The sequence below is a fragment of the Tympanuchus pallidicinctus genome, unplaced genomic scaffold (assembly GCF_026119805.1).
Source record: "Tympanuchus pallidicinctus isolate F22 unplaced genomic scaffold, pur_lepc_1.0 scaffold8, whole genome shotgun sequence".
NCBI lineage: Eukaryota > Metazoa > Chordata > Aves > Galliformes > Phasianidae > Tympanuchus > Tympanuchus pallidicinctus.
Window position 1 is genome coordinate 56023184 of NW_026294802.1, and position 18310 is coordinate 56041493.

Below are 18310 nucleotides of genomic sequence, written 5' to 3' on the forward strand. Positions count from 1 at the left end.
TGAAGGAGCAAACTTCAGTAAGCCACGTGGCTTTTCTTGAATTCCATTGACTCTTGTTGCTGATTTGTAACTTACTGCTGTAGATGATAGTAGTATCTAACTGAAGGCTAGAGAACACATGTAATTATGTTTTGATTTCAGGTAAGAATTTATATTTTCCCAAATGGAAATCTTACTTTTTTTTTTTTTTTTTGAATGAGTAAGTTTGAGGCGTACTTATTACCAGGAGATAACATGAAAAATAATTTGTTTTCACTGCATGAACTTAATACGCTTCCAAAGATTATTAGTAATTAATGCAAGCATACTAAAGTTGTTTCAGAGTGGAGTGTGTGTTGCTTAGAGGTGCTCCATTCAATTTATTGTAGTGGCTTTCCCTCATTTTGAAAAAATTCTGCTTGACTAGCACAATTGCATTTCCTGTTGCTTTAATAGTTGGAATTTATTGAGAGAATGTAATGTGCTGAAGCTGGAAGAGTAACTGAGCCAGCTAGCTCTTTTCCTGAAACACTAAGAGTGCTTTTTTTGAAGCAGGGCAAGAAAACATGAGAGGGAAAAAAAAGTCATTAATTATATACATGCTCAAAAAAAATTATATACCTGCTCAAAAAAGAATGTGGAAAATCTGATATGGAAAATGTGATATGGAAATACGGCAGATTTTTATGCTGCACAAATTATTTTCCTGTTGAGAAGAATATTGCTTTCTTTGTTACGCAAAAAAGAGGCACGAACTTCTCTATTCATCTTATACAATAGTTTAGGAATATATTAGTTTAAGTTTTTACTTTTAGCTGACCCTAAATGTCAGCATAATTCTTTAAAGAAAAGTCAGACTGAGGTAATGTTTTTGATACTGCAGTGATAGCTGCAGTGATCACTGAATAAAGTGCATGTGGTGATTTCTGAAAAACTTTGTTGTGGAAGGGATAAGATGCTTGTCCTACTCACCCTGCAAGGCTGCAGGTTCTGTGTCTGAGACAGCCCTGTATGTGTGAGTTGCAGCACATTTCAGTGCTTTTCTTACAGATTGCAACACAGTTCTCCCACGGAGCTATGATTTTATCATGCATTCCAGAGGAAGTTCTTAGCTGAATTTGAAAGATGGAATGGAAACTAACTGTAAACAAACGAGAAGATGATAACTAGTAGTGCTCTTACTTACCCCAGAGAATGTTGGCAGTAGATTGTTTTCACGTGATAAGGGATCTTCTGAAAAGCGAAAAATGCCAAGTTAAGTTCTCATATTCATTGGTTACGGCTCTGCAAATTTTTCGTAGTAGACATCAGTCTGCAGAAGCGCACAAAGCAAAACCTGTTCTGTCCCTGTTCTAAAGACATACCATAGAATTATAACACAAGCGGTGACGTTTGAACAGATGAATCCTTTTTTTAATGAACCTAGAAGATGGTGGTGGTCAATAGTTGCTGGCCATTTTGCTCATTAACAATTGTGCAACTTTTTCAGTGTGAAACACCAGATTGATTTATTTGTTTGTTTCAGGAATTTATCTCTTCGACTTAATCTACATTGATTCTGCATATCCTGCTTCAGGCAGCATTATGGAAAATGAACAAAGATCCAATCAAATGAACAATATTCTCCGAATAATAGCTGATCTGCAAGTCTCCTGTAACTATGGTTGGTAATACTTTATTTTTTACTCCTAATAAGTCTTAACTGAAGTGTCTTTAATAACATAAGAAGTTTCTAACCTATGTAAAGGCAACACAAGAGGATAAGAATGGTAGAGTTGAACATTGGACACAGGCAAATGAGCATATATTCTGAACTGTAAGAACTGTAACAGAATTGTGTGGCATTTACTGCTGTGTATGGGCTACAAATGATGTATTTCCAAATACAGCTGACAGTACAAGCAGTAAGTGGGAAATACATCTTCATCTTTCCTTTCTAGTAGATATGTTGTTTTTGGAGTGTGCAATATGTCGATTTTGTTATCATTTTGTTGTTCGTGTCATGATGAAAAGTTTACAGAATTAAATACAAATATTTCCAAATACAACAGCTGTGAAATTATCTATTAAGTTTTTGTTATACCTCACTTAGTGAGGATGATGATGTTACTTCTGTTTGTTAACAGAATTGTGCTCTGAAATTCATTTCTGCAATTCTAGCCTGTTATGCAAAGCCTCATGTCAAGAAACGTGCTGCTTTGGGGATCTTGACAATACAGAGCATACTGCTGATGATTTAGCATGGACTTTCATTGCTTAAACATGGAACAAGCTAAAAACCTTGAAGTAGCTGTACAACTAAATGAATTTTAAATGCTCCAGTTTGGGAATGTTTTTAATTAAAAAAAAATAAAATTAAATTTAAAAAAAAGGTTAAATCTTAGATTATGAGAAAGTTAGGTGAGATATTGTGTATGTTTAAGTACCCAGCCCTTGTTCTTTGTTGTAGATTTTGATAGAAGATATTTAAAGCTATGGATTAGGCATAATAGTGTATGATTCTGAAGAGGTAGGGTATTTACCTTTCATATTCTTATTGTGACTTCCAATTTGTCTCCGAATACTTTGATAAAAGAAATCTTATCTCACTGACCCCTTCCTTTTGGCAGTGGGGCAACTTCCTACATTGCATTAATTTTAACTGGTTTTGTTAAAATCAGAATGAAAATTAAAACGTGGCCTTGAAGAACCAATCTTATGGAATAATAGATACCTTTATGACACTTGTATTTATGAGAGTGTTAGAGTTCATTCAGATACTACAAGATGTGTTCCTGTTCATGCACCATACACTCAAAGGATTTTTCTGTCTTTCTGAATTTAGCATATTTTTATCTTGATATGCAGCATCATAATTTTTTTTTTCTTGCCTCATGCATATGAGAATAATAGCCATTGCTGCAGGCTTCAATTTCTCCCAAAACAATCAGTACAAAATCTAGGCAGGGCTTACGTAAAAGGAACTCCTTTTCCACTTATGAGATAGCATATGATAAAATCCTCTAGATGCTATGATGATGGCATGCATCTGTTCTGTTTTCTTTAACAACTGAGCATCACTTCTGCTCAATCAAATCTTTAAAATCCTCATAGAGTCAAAGTAATAATTCTGCCTTATTTATTCTATACGGAAGTTCAGATCCTCTCTTTCCGTTAAGATAATCATGAGAATCAGGAAAAAAAAAAAAAGAATCATTTATTGTGGATTATGTGAATATTCATCTTGTTTTAACACTTTATAGAACATCTTACGACACTACCCCATGTACAGAAGTATTTGAAGTCTGTCCGTTACATCGAGGAACTTCAGAAATTTGTGGAAGATGACAATTACAAGTGAGTACTATTCTTTCATTTAGTTTTGGAAAATTTAAAGGAAACAGCATACAAATGTTAGTTTGATTTGTGTTTGAACAAGAAGCTGTTGACGGAAGATGCTGTGGGGTTCGTCTGCAGTAGTTCATATTGTGCTATTAGAGTTGATAATACCAAGATGCCTAATTAATATTCAGAATGATTTTTGCCCTTAATGTAGCTAGTTTTCCAAAATGAAATAGTTTTTTAAAAGCAGATGAAGGTTTAGTCCTCATTCCACTACATAATGATTATATTCTGGGAATTTTGTTCAGGAACACCGAAGCCATCTCTTAAGATGTCCAGGATTTACTTTATGCTGTTGTAAGTATTACATAAAAGACATCTCCCAAATTCAAATTACTCTTTTTATTAAGCTAGTACTTCAGATATTAACCTGGAAGTTTATGGCGTTTGTGAGAAAGACAACTAATGCAGTGATTAAAAGTAGACAATATAAAGGGTGCTGGTTTTAAAACCTTACAGCTAAGGTTTTAAGTAACTCAATCAAGACAGCTACAATGCTATATGATTACCTATTGATAAATAGAGTACCTCTGTTTAGTTGAGAATTAAGTGCTTGAAGTGACCGGATGTTTGGTAATGTAACAGTGGTGTATGGATAAGCAGTAGCAGATATGGCTACTTTAAACCACTTTCAGATCACCCGAGAAAGGTAGAGGTCACAATCTGGTAATAAAGAAGGAAACACTTACCCCTCCTCCACCTGAGGATCAGGGCTCACCAAATAATCCAAAGGAGATGATCTCTGAGTAGAGATGCTGCTCTTTAATGTGGTTTAGGGAGGGATGGATCCAGGGCCTGCTACACAGGTTAATTGCTTCACCTGTGTTCCCAGGGCTGGGTACATCCCTTCACCAGGTTCTCATTCACTGGTTCAGGCTGTGACCTAATGGTTCTCATACAGTTGGTACGGAAGATTGTAAAATATGTTTTAGAGAGAAGGTTATGTTTTTTGAAACTGGTCTTGTTACCAAAGTTATTAAGTAATGCAGCTGATACCTTGACTCAAAATGTGTGTGTACTTAGACCATATGGTAATAAAAGTATTGGAAGGGTTCATTGAGGTAGAAGTTGACTGGAACATCACTAAGGAAGAATAATTTAGTCTGATGACTGTAACAGCAGTGACACAAAAATCCTGTAATACTGCTGTGAAAATACAAATGATGTTTACTCTCTATCAAATAGACTATTTCTAGGAAAAATTAAATTGTTAATGCGGTTTCACAAGGAAGCCAGTGATACATTACATGGTGTTCTCTATGAATTTCTGGACATCTGCGCAGAATCGATTGTAACAAAAATACCGTCATGTTGAGGAGAATAAAGAACAACAGATTTAAGGAAAGCCTGGAAAAACAGAACTTCAGTTAATAGAATCACAGTATCTAAATACAGTAGGGTGAAAGGTATCACAAGGATGAATTAATAAAAAAAATTGTAAATGTTGAAGTGTGGTATCACTATCAGAGTAATGGAATTCTGGAATGGCTTCTTATGTGGAGGAAAGAGACAAATAACTAAATAAGTTTAAGTTGAAACCTGATCAGTTAATGCAGTGAATATGACCAGTTGGCATCTGTGAAGGCAGAAGGGCAGACTAATTATCCTGTCACCAGTGAGAAGAGACCAACCCCACTGTCACTGCAATCACCTTTCAGGTACTTGAACAGAGCAATAAGGTCTCCCCTTAGCCTCCTTTTCCACAGACTAAACGGCCCCAGTTCCTTCAGTCGCTCCTCATAGGCCATATTCTCCAAGCCATTCTCCAAGCCCTTCCCCAGCCTTGTTGCCCTTCTTTGGACCTGCTACAGACCTCAGTGTCCCTTCTGTACTGAGGTGCCCGAAACTGAGCGCAGTATTCAAGGGGGAGCCTCACCAGTGCCGAGTACAGGGGCAGGATGACTACCGTAGTCCTGCTCACTTTTTTGAAGTTCTTCTATGTTTTTATGGAGTTCTCGGTGTCAGGCATGTACCAGCATAAAGAATGACCTACTCTAGCCATTCTGCTCCTGTGCAGTCATAGCTAACATTGCTGTCTTACAAATATAACATCCAACTGAGGTAGTTCAGGTTGAAAATGTTGTTGCCATACTAGAGACCAAAAAAACTTCATAATACTTGTGTATAGCAAGAGACAAGTTATTTCCCTTCCTGTTTGTTCTTGAACAATATTATATTTGTTGATAAGTCCAGTTGCTCTTCTACTTAGCTCTGGTTCAGACCATTGCAAATACAGTACTATTCCTCAGACAATTCTGTAGATTCCTGGGATAAATGTTTGCAGGACTTTGCTTTTCCTGAGAGAATAATTCTAACAGTGAAACTGTTTAGATAATGCAATTTTTTTGAAGTGGTACAAAGCTTCTCTGAGTATTATCAGGGCATAAATTAAATGGAGTGAAAATGTTCCAAAATTTGTCCCCTTGCTTAGGGGGCAAACTCCAGCAAATTTCAGTAAAAGAATCCGTACTAGCATTGGGTAGTTCACTGCAAAATACATGCTTGGCTGTACTTTTCAGTGTAGGTTTCATGGGTGTATGCTTTTGTGTTCAATTAATCACAATTACAAAGAATAAAAACGTTTCTGTAGCAAAATGACTTGAAACAAAAGTAGTATGATGTTTTCAAAGTAAACATTATTGGCTTCGCGGAGTTAGAATCCTATCAGAGTACTGATGTTAGAAAGCAAACGTTCTCCCCTTTCTTCACTGTCATGATACAGTGTATGTGTTGTGAATAAAAATGCATTATACAGCAGAGGCATACTGAACATTTGCACTGTGCACAGCTTTGTGTAAAGGTCAGGCAGTCCAAGATGTGTATTAACTGTAGGCTATGATCTAAATCTTCTGGACTGTATGCAAGAAACTGGTTACGTTGCTTACTTGATTTTTTAAATGGACTTTCTTCATGGTGTATCAGAGTTAACACTGTGTATACAATGACTTTCATTAACTTTAACATCTTGGTAAAAATTGATTAATCAAGTGGTTTCTATGTGCTGATTGTTCCATAACATAATATTTGTAGACACTACAAGTCATGAGAATTCCAGTTTAAATTTGAAAATAATTGTAATATTAGTAGCAGTCTTGCTGATAACGCTGGAACATGTCTGACATAACTGACGTATCTTTCAGGTTACTAAGTACTTTTGTTTGTACATTTTTAAGTTCAAGAAAATATTTCAATCCTATTTAGTAGTTTTCTTTCTAGGCTTGACTAGGAAAAACTGGATTGATTTCATGAGGTATTAAAAAGAAGGAAAGATTTGATACTTAGTATAAATGCTGTTGCAGTTGGTATGCGTTTCTTTGTATTGGAGGACCTTTACCTTATTCTGCCATGTTGTTTCATCTAAATAAAGTTTTAAATTAGTGTCTGCGTTTGTCAAAAGTCATCACATCTGTCCTTAAAGGGATCTCCTATTCCTCTTCTGCCTGTGTATTTTGGTAAGAATTTTCTGGATTTTCTTGAGTATTTGATTTCATATTTCCTCTCAATTGTCCCTAGAAACATTTTCTCTCTTCATAGCATTTTCTGGTCTCATGCCAGAAGAAACTGAAGGCCTTAAAAAGGCCGAGACAAAGTTTTTATAATGGAAAAGAATTTTCTACCTCCTCTTTTTTTGTGAGATCTCATTTTGAGCTAGAGACAGCATTTGTGTACTCTAAAGAGGTCTGTGCTTGATTTTTGGCAGGAAGAACATAACTGTCTCACAACCAGGCTGTCCTGGAGAGAAGCTTAGATAGTTGCCCTAAAATGTATTGGCAGGATCCCAACACACGTTTCACCAAATGGGAACTTCAGTTACACTGAGAAGAATTTGGCAGCCACTTTATATAAACAAAGCTTTTCTCTATGATTTTTGTGCCAGTCCAATTGCTTGCTTTAGGTTTGTGCTTGTCAGCAAGTAAAATTACTCCAGAAAACCCCTAACAGTGATGTCATATCCTATAAATAAGAGATTATTTTTTTTTTTTGCTTAGCTCATGTACAGTTCTCCACAGAAGATAAGAAATCGACAGTATTTGCTGGTTGCATGGCTGAGGGGGCAAAAATAGGAACCAAAGCATCAGGATTCCTTTCAGTTATATTCATATATGTCAGTTATATATTGATAATCATAGTTTTCTCAGGAAATCACCAAAAATCAGCAGGCTTGAAAAACGCTGTGATGCAACTGCTGCAGAATCTTCTTCCTTCTGTAAGAGCATTAGAAGTTATGTGAGGAGACTGCTTGTCCTCAGGTATGCGCTTTTTCCCTGAGCTAGACAGCAGTATTCAAACAAGCTTGCAGTGATTCCAGAACAATTCTTTTTGCTGAACTTTCATTATGGCAGGCCCGGTATTCTTTGTGGTTATCCTTGGTCCTTGATTGGACAAATAGGCAAGTTTTCTCCTTTCACCTCATTACTTAATCTTCCAGCCCTGTTCTTCCCTCAGACTTACTTTACTGTAATCAAGGATGTCTAGAAAAAGGAGTCATAACTAAGTCTCTGCCTTATTGACAGCCATAAAGAAATCCAGGCCCAGAATTCAAGTGCTATTCAGGACATGTTTTAATTCCAAAAGAGTTTGCATGTATAAGCGTTTCAGGATTTGTCCCTTCTAGCTGAAATGAGACATTAAAGCTTCTGCCATTTCTCTCAGTAGTAAAGCAGTGCATTTATGGCATCAGCTTTAATATATGAATTTTTAAAGTGGCAAGTTTAAGTGGCAGAGCTGGCAGCATGTGTATTGGGGCTAGACATATGTTTGTTAGTATATGTCTTTCTGAATGTGTTATTGTTAATATACACTATTGATTAAACAGAGTGAAGACTTGTTTGTATTGCAGTGTCACCAGGACATGACAGACAGGATTGAAACGTACTGTAGGATGTTGTCTGTAAAAATAATTTAATTATTTAGAGCATATTTACAAGACATCGATATTCCAATATACTAAGTGAGACAGTTTCCATAAAAAGCAGTTCAAGCTTTAGTTCAGATAGGCAGCATCTATAAAAAGTATCCAAGAGGATTCCCCCTTCCTGGAGGTTTTTAAGATGAGATGGAACAGAGTGCTAGATAATCTCTTCTAGTCACCCTTTTCCATGAAATGTTAGACCAGATGATCTTCTGAGGTCTTTTCCAACCTGGGCAGTTCTATCAATCTGTGACTAGGAGCAGTAAACTGGAAGAATATAATTTGGTCTGTGATGGATATGAGTGTTGTTTGTTGGTAAATACATCAGTTGTAAAGTTTGTATTGACCTATTGGTAGTATAACACTAAGCATGTGAGGTGCCAAAGATTCTGTCTCTGTGAGTACTATTTGGAAGAGATGGCTTACACTGCTGGCATAACTGTATATATACATATCCAGATGAGAGCAGTTGAATACATACGTGTATATAGATAACCAGTGCCTCTCTGTGGAAAATGCAGTGTCAGAGGAAAACCAGAAATTAATTTGGATGGTGACAAGTAAGTCAAGGCTGTTGGAAGTTGTCCTGACTGTCAGTATGTCTCCTATGAAATAAAAATCTTAGGTTGTTTTCATCCTTGTAGGGGAGAGAGGGAACAGGGGAGAAGACCAGGAGTGATAACTTATTGTCAGAATGTATCCTCTTTTTAAAAATAATTTATGTTAAACATCTAAATATCAGTATTTTGTATTTACCAAAGCTCAAATTTAGGTTTTTATTATTGCTATTCTAACACATACTCATTTTTCATATTATGAATAGCTAAATTCCATTCTTTGTTATTGTGAAAAAATTGCAGAACTCTGTCATTAATGAAGTTAATGACCAAACAGTCAAACTTCTCAAGGTCTGAAGATTTCAGAGTGTACTTTAGCTTAACTAAACGGATAAACAAAATCATCAATTTTTATGTTTTCTGAGGATATAACAAGTAGGGAGTCATGTAATCTCATTTGGTAGCACTGAAAACCGTTGCTATTTCAGGGAACTTTTAAGCTAAGTACACTCCACTGATGCTTTCTAGATTGTATAAAGATACATACCTCTTTCTAGAACGTTGTTAAAAACTTAGGTCTTCCTTTCTGCTTTGTCTTCCTCCTTTTTTTCTCCTCAAGAAAAACAGGTAATTGTGTGGAAGTAGATCTTTTTTGGTTTTGTCAAATATTGTGGTCACTGAAAGAAATATGAGAATGTCCGTGCCTAAGTTTCACAAGGAATGCATGGAAAATTGCATCATTCTATCAAGGAAATGCTGAATGCTTACATGGGCATGACCAGTCAGACCATTTTGTGGTGGGTTTATTAAATAAATGTTTCCATGGTTTCCAAATTAATTACATTTCCAGCAAGGTAAAATTGCTGCTTACTAGTGCCAAAATAATTGCTTCGATAAGTTTATTTCAGCTTTTATTACAAATAGTATTGTTAATTTGTCTAAAAAATTTGTTTTTCCAGATTATCATTAAGAATTGAGCCAGGTAACAGCTCTCCTCGACTGGTTTCCTCCAAAGAAGATCTGACAGGTATAGAAGTTTATCTCTAAATGTAAGGAAATAATTTTAATTACAGAAGCCCTGTAATGAAGTGTATGGGAAAGACCACTGATCAGCTTCAAATACGGATTTTTGTTGCAAATACAGAATTATCTTGTAGGGACTGCTAGAAAATTGATCTCGTTCCATGCATTTGACAAGTTTCAGAATATCGTCAGACCAGAACACCATTCCTCTTATAATAGTTAAGGATCTGATTTTCACTGCAAGTTTTTACACGGCCAGCCTGTACTTGAGTAGGAATTGTCCTTTGTCTTAAATAATTGTCCTCTGTTTGTTATATTTGCTCTTGGATGTTCTTACAGTGACAAATGTTACCCTACATGTTGGGATTGATTTTGCGCATATCAACTTTCCTATGACTGGACAAAACAAATTCGTTGATCTTGAATGAGTGAAAAATGTTTGATTTCAGAAGTAAGATTTAACAGCAAATGAGGAGCATTCTTAAGGGTTATTTGCATTTCTGCAAATAGAAATGGCAGAGAAGCAGCATTTTTGAGATTATTTTTAAATAAGCATCACATTTTTTAATAGGAAACATAAAATCTTACAGATTTTTTTTTACTTTGATAAAAGCCCTATTACATCACAGCACACGTAGAATTAATCCCTAGAGCTGACCTGTGCAAGTGACCAAGGTGGCCCATATTCATACTGAGGTTTCCCACTAACCTTGTTACCATAGAGGAGTCTACTGCAGGACAATCATTCCCAGTAATATTACTCTGAGATAGGGATTCTTAACTTGTATATTAACAACTGGCATCTGAGGGGAACTCAGAGTGCTTGTTAGCACTGGAACAGAGGTTAGATTGGTTGTTTGGCTGGTTTTCTTTTGTTTGTTTTTTAAAATGTTTGCATTTTCATTAGTATTTAATAAGTGAAGAAGGAAGAAGTCTCTTTCAGTAGAGACAAGTGTAGTGAATAACATAGGAAATTCTTTCTGATTTCTGTATAAAATGACACATCAATCTGAAACAATTACATTGTGTAAATGGGGAAGACACACAGTTGAAAGATTTATATGAATAATATGATCAGTTGAATAGGTTACTTTAGCTCTTAACTGAAAAAGTAAATCATGATGAGAAATGCATCTCTAAGAAAGATTTCTTCTAGTGGCTGTGTGTACAACTCTGGTGTCTTTTTGAAAAATTTAGACAGTAGTCAGTAATGCTTTGGCTGTGGACATCCTCTCTACTCAGAATATAGGGAAGTAGAAGTATAAAATTAGGTATTTCCATAATCTGAACTCTTGCTCCTAAACATTTATGCAAGGCTCCTTTTCATACTTATTACTGCTGTGTGCATCCACGCACATACAATTCTTAGAATTTCCAATTGGATGGAACATTGAATAAATAATGCTGGGACTAGTTCTCATAGAATCGTAGAATGGCCTGGGTTGAAAAGGACCTCAAAGATCATCGAGTTTCAATCCCCTTGCCATGGGCAGGGTCACCAACCACTAGACCAGCCTGCCCAGATCCACATCTAGCCTTGCCTTGAATGCCTCCAGGGATGGGGCATCCACAGCCTCCTTGAGCAACCTGTTCTAGTGGGTCATCATCTTCTGAATTTTTTATAAACTGTTAGAAAAATTAATGTACAGATGAAGAGGAGCATAAATTTCTGAGAGTTAAACAAACATGAAAATATGTAAAATATAGTTATTACTATGGGAACCAGTATCACAAAAGCTGTTCAGTTTTAATCCCTTAACCCGAGAGGCCTGTTTTCTGCCTCACTGTGCTAAACCATGTGTGAATGTATTTAAAAAAAAAAAAAAAAAAAAGAGAGAGAGAGGGAAGACTATACTACATCTGACAAGCAATTTAATTTTGCATTCCAAACGTCATTTTTCATAGCAGATGAGAGGGGAGAGAAGAGCAGAGGGGCAGGGAAGAGAGAGTTTGGCTGAGGAAGAGTTTATATGAGGGAGAGAATTGGATTGAATAGGTAATCATATCTGTCTAGGAGTATTAGAGAGAGTTAACTTTTTCTTCTCAATCTACATTGCCCCTTCATGCCCTGTTGCTCTGTTCAGAGTAGTGACTAGAAACCAAATTTTGAATGATTCCTGTTGGTTACTTCTTCTGTTAGTGTTTCCTTCGAAAGCTTGACATGCTTATGCACTTCTGTTTCTTGCTTAGCTAGAGAGTTCTCATTTACTGTCATTTAGACAATGAGTGCCACCAATATTTTGTAATACTTAAATGTTTTTTTTCACCTGAGAGCAAAGATGCTAAAATCCAATGCACTTGAAAAGAAGAAATCAAGCTGATTTCCAAGGAAGATTACCTCAGTGAAATAAGATGAATTCAAATTGAAATGTAATTAAGCATTAAGACAGGGGTGTATTTTTTACTTCACAACATTAATAATTAGATAGCTAAATGTTAATCTTGTTAATCGTATAAAATATGGAAATGTTTGTAATGAGTTATTTGACTACATAGAATTAGAAATAGCACATTCTAAGATATTCAAATCAACATTATTTGGATTTGAATTTTGTTCAAGTTATAGTTTATTTCCACTTCAACTATTGTACATGAACAGTAAACTCTTTCCAATCAACAAGTTATAATTGTGGGAGATGATCTGAAAAAAGTTCATGCAGTAGTCCAATGTGCTAATCAAAAGCATAGGACTCTGAATGTAGTCATTTTAAGGTAAAATAAAGATTCATGACCTTTGAAGTTCAGTCATTAGTTCAGTCTTTCTGATAGTGGAAAAAGTTAACACACTATTAATACTCCAATTCTGTGGTTGAGTTCTATGTGTGAAATACTTCATACAGGCTGCCGTATATTTCCAAGGAAGGAGAAAAGCTCAGTACTGTAGTAACGAGTACTAAGTTTATAATGAATTAAGTGGCAGGAAGTAGTATCTTCTTCATGTCCTGAAGCATAACTTGTATGGATTTCAGAAGTGTTTTCCTTCTCAGCACTGTGTCTTCATCTTTTACCTAACCTCTCTTTCAAAAGAAGATTAGGAGTTTATTCTATCCAGAAACATTGTGGGTTTCTTTCTTCCTGTTGAAGTATCTAAAGGAGTGTGAAGCTCAGTAAAAGCAGTTATATCCATCTGTATTTCTGTTTGCAAAGTACTGGAGAAAACCATGTGTTCCTTTTCCATGTTGGTTGCCAACTGGTTTTCCAGTAAATTTTGAACAGGAGGCAAACATCTGATTAAAATGAATGTCTCACAACAGGCTATGTTTTGTGTATTAGTGGCTACGATGGTCTCACTTAATTGCCAAATGTATGTGTAACTGTGAATAGCGCTTTCACAGAATGATTTCATGCCTACCATAACACTGTAGAGATTCTTGTTACTTGCAAGTAGCATTTTAAAAGGAGCTTTAAACAGTTCAATTGTATATTTTGAGGAACAGTGTGATTCACACAACTTCCTTGGCAGTGACTTAAGTCTGTTCGTTCGGCCTTGCTGTGGAGAGAGGCAGTGGGGAGAAGGAGAGAGAGAGGGAGGCAGGAGGGAACAGGGGGAGAGAAGGTGGGGAGGAAGGGGGGAAGGAGGAGGGCTACAGCATGCAAACTGTTCAAAGTTTCCAGTTGAATTAGCTGTAAAAGACATCTGTGTTCCTGCAGTGTTGGCTAGGACTTGCTAAGCATTTATGGTACAACTATTAAACAGATTATTTTAGACAGTATAACTCAATATATTTTCCTAGAACTGAAGAAAGGATCTAATGAAATACAAATAAGCTATCTTTCTAAGCAACTGATGTTTCTTAGAATGTGTATATTGAAGAGTAGATGAGTATAGAAAGCTTTATTTATGTTCTTTATCAACTTAATTGAAGGGCTGAGAAGGACTTAGGGGTCCTGGTTGATGGAAAACTTAATATGAGCCAGCAGTGTGTGGTTGCAGCCTGGAAGCCAATAGTATTCTGGGTTCTATCAGAAGAGGGGTGACCAGCGGGGCAAGGGAGGTGATTGTCCCACTCTGCTCTGCCCTCATGAGACACAGCTGGAGTATGGTGTCCAAGTCTGGGTCCCCCAACACAGGAAAGATGTGGAACTTTTGGAGAGGGTCCAGCAGATGGCCACAAAGATGATCAAAGAGCTGGAGCACCCCTGTCCAATATTTAAAGGGAGTTTATAAACGTGAGGGTAGATAGTGATAGGACAAGGGGGAGTGGTTTTAAACAAAGGAGGGAAGATTTGGATTAGACATTAGGTGGTAGTTTTTTACTGTGAAAGTGGTGAAGGACTGGAACAGGTTGCTCAGAGAGGCCGTGGGTGCCCCATCCCTGTAGATGTTTAAGGCCAGATTGGATGGGGCCCTGGACAATCGGATCTAGTACTTAATCTAGCTGTTGGCAACCCTGGATTGGAACTTGATGATTCTTGGTTCCAACCCAAGCCATTCTATGATTTCTATGATTAATGTTATTTTGAAAAGCTCAGAGCTCACGTAGTAATCAGAATATAGAAAGTGGTTACTTGCTGTCTGAAATAAACCACATTATCCTGTCCTGGAATACAACTATGGAAAGATAAAATAATGTTAATTACCATGTCCAGGAAATTATCTCTCAAATATTAAGTGAGTGACTTGATATTTCCGTGTGCTTTAACTAACTGCTTCATTAATGTTAGCATATAGAAGGCAACAGCTAGGCCTCAGCAGTGGGCATCTTTATTTTTTTTGTTATGTCTCAGTCAGGTCCAGCTTCTCACCCCTTCCTTTTTCTTTTTTTTTTTTTTTTTTTTTTTTTCCTTCTTTGTGTGTGTGTGTTTTAGTTTGATTTCTTTTTTTTTTTGTTATTTTTTCCTAAGGATACCACAGTATAATTCTTTAGAGGAGATTAAGCAGACCAGAGGTTTTACCTTACTGCCCTAGCAGAATATGGAGCAATTAATCTGAAACCACTGTATTTTAATTTTTTGTTTTTGGAGTGGAATTCAGCCCATTGCATTGAGTTCATTCATCTTTGAGAGTTGTTGAAGAACTTCTTATGTATATCTAATAAATAATTAGAAGCAGCAAATTCATCAAATGTAAACTTTATGATATGCAGGAGTTAAGTGTAGAACAAAGAAAGACTGGAATGTTTGCACATTTGTAATCGTCTGGAAGTAGGTGTACTACACTAGTGATGTCTCTACAGCACTCCAGGCATTTAGAATTATAAAAACAAAAAGAAAAAAAGAAAAAAAACAAAACACAGAAAAAAAACCAAGATTTTCCATGTAAACACTGAGTCTGACGTTTAGTTTTGCCATTTGTTTTACTAGTTGCTTTGGTAACTAATAAATAGTTTGTGCTAAATGCTTTAGCAGCCAGTCATTCTGTGGAAATTAGATTTGTCTAATCCTCACACAACTGCTTGATTACTGCTTCATATGCATAACATCTGCTTTTTTTAAACTAGAAATGGCAAACATTACTTTCTTTACAAAAGTTTACTGGCCATCCAGAAAGCTTTTCTCCTTAGTTTTAAACCTATGCTCATTTCCAACTCTTCCTCTGTGATACTTTCCCTACACGTTTTTAAAAGTCATTTGGGTATTTGTGAAAGAAATTAATACCAAACAAATTGTGTGATTCACATGTAATTATCTAAAATTATCCACCAAATTGAGACAGAAGTAGTGTATATTTTTTCTTAACAGACCAATTCCAAAAATTATAGAATAATATGTCAGAGTCATCAAGAGAATATGATCACATTCAGATTTTAATTATATGACTTATTACTTCTCTGTGTCTTCCTTACCAAACAAGTCTCTTTGCTATCCTAGTTTATTTCATATTCATATAAAATAATATTATTTATTTATTTATTATCATTTTTTATAAAATGATATTTATTTTAACTGTCATGCTGTTAGTTCATAGGAATCTTAGGAACACATAAAATAGAAAGAAGAAAAGGGATTTTTCTACTGTTTTTTGTATCTTTCTTCACAACCACAGGAATTAATTTCTACAAAAAGTTTTTTTGATGAACTGTTTACTGTATTTTTTGGAACTCAGATTTCAGAGTTTCTCTGTATCTATGCCCTCACAGTGGATATGTTTCCACTATAGATGTCAGCTAGGCTCGTGTACTACCTTACTAATGCAGCTGCAAGATATTCAGTAGGTTGGGGTTCTGTACCTTCTATTGTTGCACTGTAAATAACACAAGTGCTTGTCTGCTGGTTGGCGACCCTGCACACAGCAGGGTGGTTGAAACTAGATGATCATTGTGGTCCTTTTCAACTCAGGCCTTTCTATGATTCTATGAAATTAGTGAATCTATAGAAGTAGCAGTTGAAATTGAGGGGGGGAGTTGAGAAAGCACAAAGAAGTGCTGCCAGAATCTTGTCCTTACCTTGTTCTTGTCTGAGAAGCGGGTGTAACATATGTGTTTCTATGTGCTGTATGCATTGAGTCTTGCTGGATTTTGAAGCAATGTTTTGAAAGTGTAAACTATGCTTTAACAATAGCTATCATTCTAGATTTATTTATTTTTACATCTTGATTCTGTGCATGACATTGTTCTTAAGTTCCTTATTGTGTGTTTTGTAAGTAGCCCTTGATATTTGAAAGTTTTAATTGTCATCCACTGACTTCAGTTAACAGTGGCAGCAAAAGCGTAAAAATTCGCCTCAAAGATTGAACTAGGGAGTCTGTGTCTTGGAGTGTCTATTAAATTTTGGAAACAGCGCTGATCAATTTTATTTTCTAGCTTCTCAACAAAAAAATACTTAGTAATTGAAGATATTTTACATTATAGAAGAATCCTATCACTATTTTTCAGCGTATAATACAGAACTCATTTTCAGTTTTCTGTTTAGTTGTCTGGTATTGGTTTATTGATAGATGTTTAGCAGGGAAAAATTGTGAACTATAACTTCTTCACCCTGTTACTTTTTTAAGAGTTCTGGAGACTGTAAATGTTCACATGTTCTACTGAAAGATTGCGAAAGTAACATTCATTTATAACATTTGAAGGATTATTCATGGAAAAATTATGCAAAGGAAAAAAACAGTGAGATCCTCTGGGATATGTGTAAACTTTTCCAAATGTTCTTGCCACAGACCACTAAACAGCACTCAGCTCATTCTGATGAAGTTGTCTTATGTTCTCTAATGCAAACAATTTTTAATAATGTTTTAATATTTTTATACAATATTTTTTGTGCATGTCAGCATAACCTTGAAAATGATTCTGAGAAATAATGAGAACCAAACTAACCCCTGTTTATGCCAGCTGACTGGAAAATCCTACTAAGAGTGCTTTGTCTCCATGAAAGGCAAAATAACAGAATAGCAATCATGGTAACAGTATGCACTAGGAGTGGAGCCAGGAGAGTAAGGAGAGTTAGCAGTAGCAGATGACTTCAGTTACTGGGGGAAAAAAATGGGCAACATAATCTCAAATGAATTGAAGTTTTGGAATTTTGTTATAAGCACTATCAGGCATAGGTTGCCGAGATAATTCCTCAGCAGTCTGGTATGTCCATAAACATCCCTTGGCTGTGCAGCATTCATCAATATCTCACCATTTACCCTCTTTGGCATCCTTCTTGGCACAATCTCACTTGTCTTTTACTCCTTAACAGAAATGAGGTCATCTCTCTTGTGCTTTATAACTCGTACGACACTCTTTACACCCCTGACTTCTTACTGAACTGAGTGTACCCTGCAACAGAATTCCAGCCTAATGAGAGCTCCAAACTTTGCAGTTCTTTTTTGTAGACATTTGACAGAAGAGCAGATGTAAGATTTTGTAAAAGATTCTTTTTGCCTTAACACAAACTCAGTAGATCCAGATGATGTTTGTTTCTTTCTCTTGACTTGGGGATGAGGAAGAAGCAGAAATACACAGAAAATAACTTCTTCAGGCAGTGCTATATCAGCACAGCCGATATTTCTTTCTGCACTTTTTCCCCACAGATCATTCTTTTCTCTATTATCAGGATCTTCCCTAAAGACATCTAACCAGGAATTCAAGTCCTTTGTCTCTTTTCTCAGGACTGGTCAAAGAGATTGTGATTACCTTATTGAATAGCAAGGAAGCCAGACTGGAACTGTTGGCTTAAATTGTAAGGTTCCTACACCTGTTCTGACAAATTCTGTCACCATTGGGGCATCTCACCATAGTTAGGCAGTATTTTAACCTGAAAACGGATAGAGTAGTTTTTGTCAGTCTTCAATCTGAAATAAACAATCCCTAATCATATTACGTGATTTGTTTCGGTTCATTTTAATAAACTTTTTTCTGTTCTGAAATTGTCCAAGTAATAAAAGCTCTTGTTATAATTAAGTTATAATGATCACTCAAATATTTTTCTTTTTATTAAATTCACATTAATGTAAATTTCACCCCAAGTTTTCTAAAGGGGGATTTTTTTTTTAAATTAAAGTAGACTTGTAAAGTGAAAATTCAGAAAGAGCTGT

General features: G+C 35.9%; 1 protein-coding gene across 14 annotated transcripts in view; it reads left to right on the top strand.

The window, feature by feature from the left end:
* The window catches only part of RALGPS1 (Ral GEF with PH domain and SH3 binding motif 1), an 89082-nt gene that overhangs the window by 58714 nt on the left and 12058 nt on the right, over positions 1-18310 (top strand). For all 14 annotated transcript variants that reach the window (XR_008202942.1, XM_052669330.1, XM_052669331.1 and 11 more), the window contains 3 exons: positions 1505-1642; positions 3222-3315; positions 9789-9856. Coding sequence is in view for 13 of the 14 variants with exons in the window: in XM_052669330.1 (XP_052525290.1) it covers positions 1505-1642; positions 3222-3315; positions 9789-9856 (300 nt within the window). In the remaining variant the exon portion in view is untranslated. The remainder of the gene's footprint in view (positions 1-1504; positions 1643-3221; positions 3316-9788; positions 9857-18310) is intronic.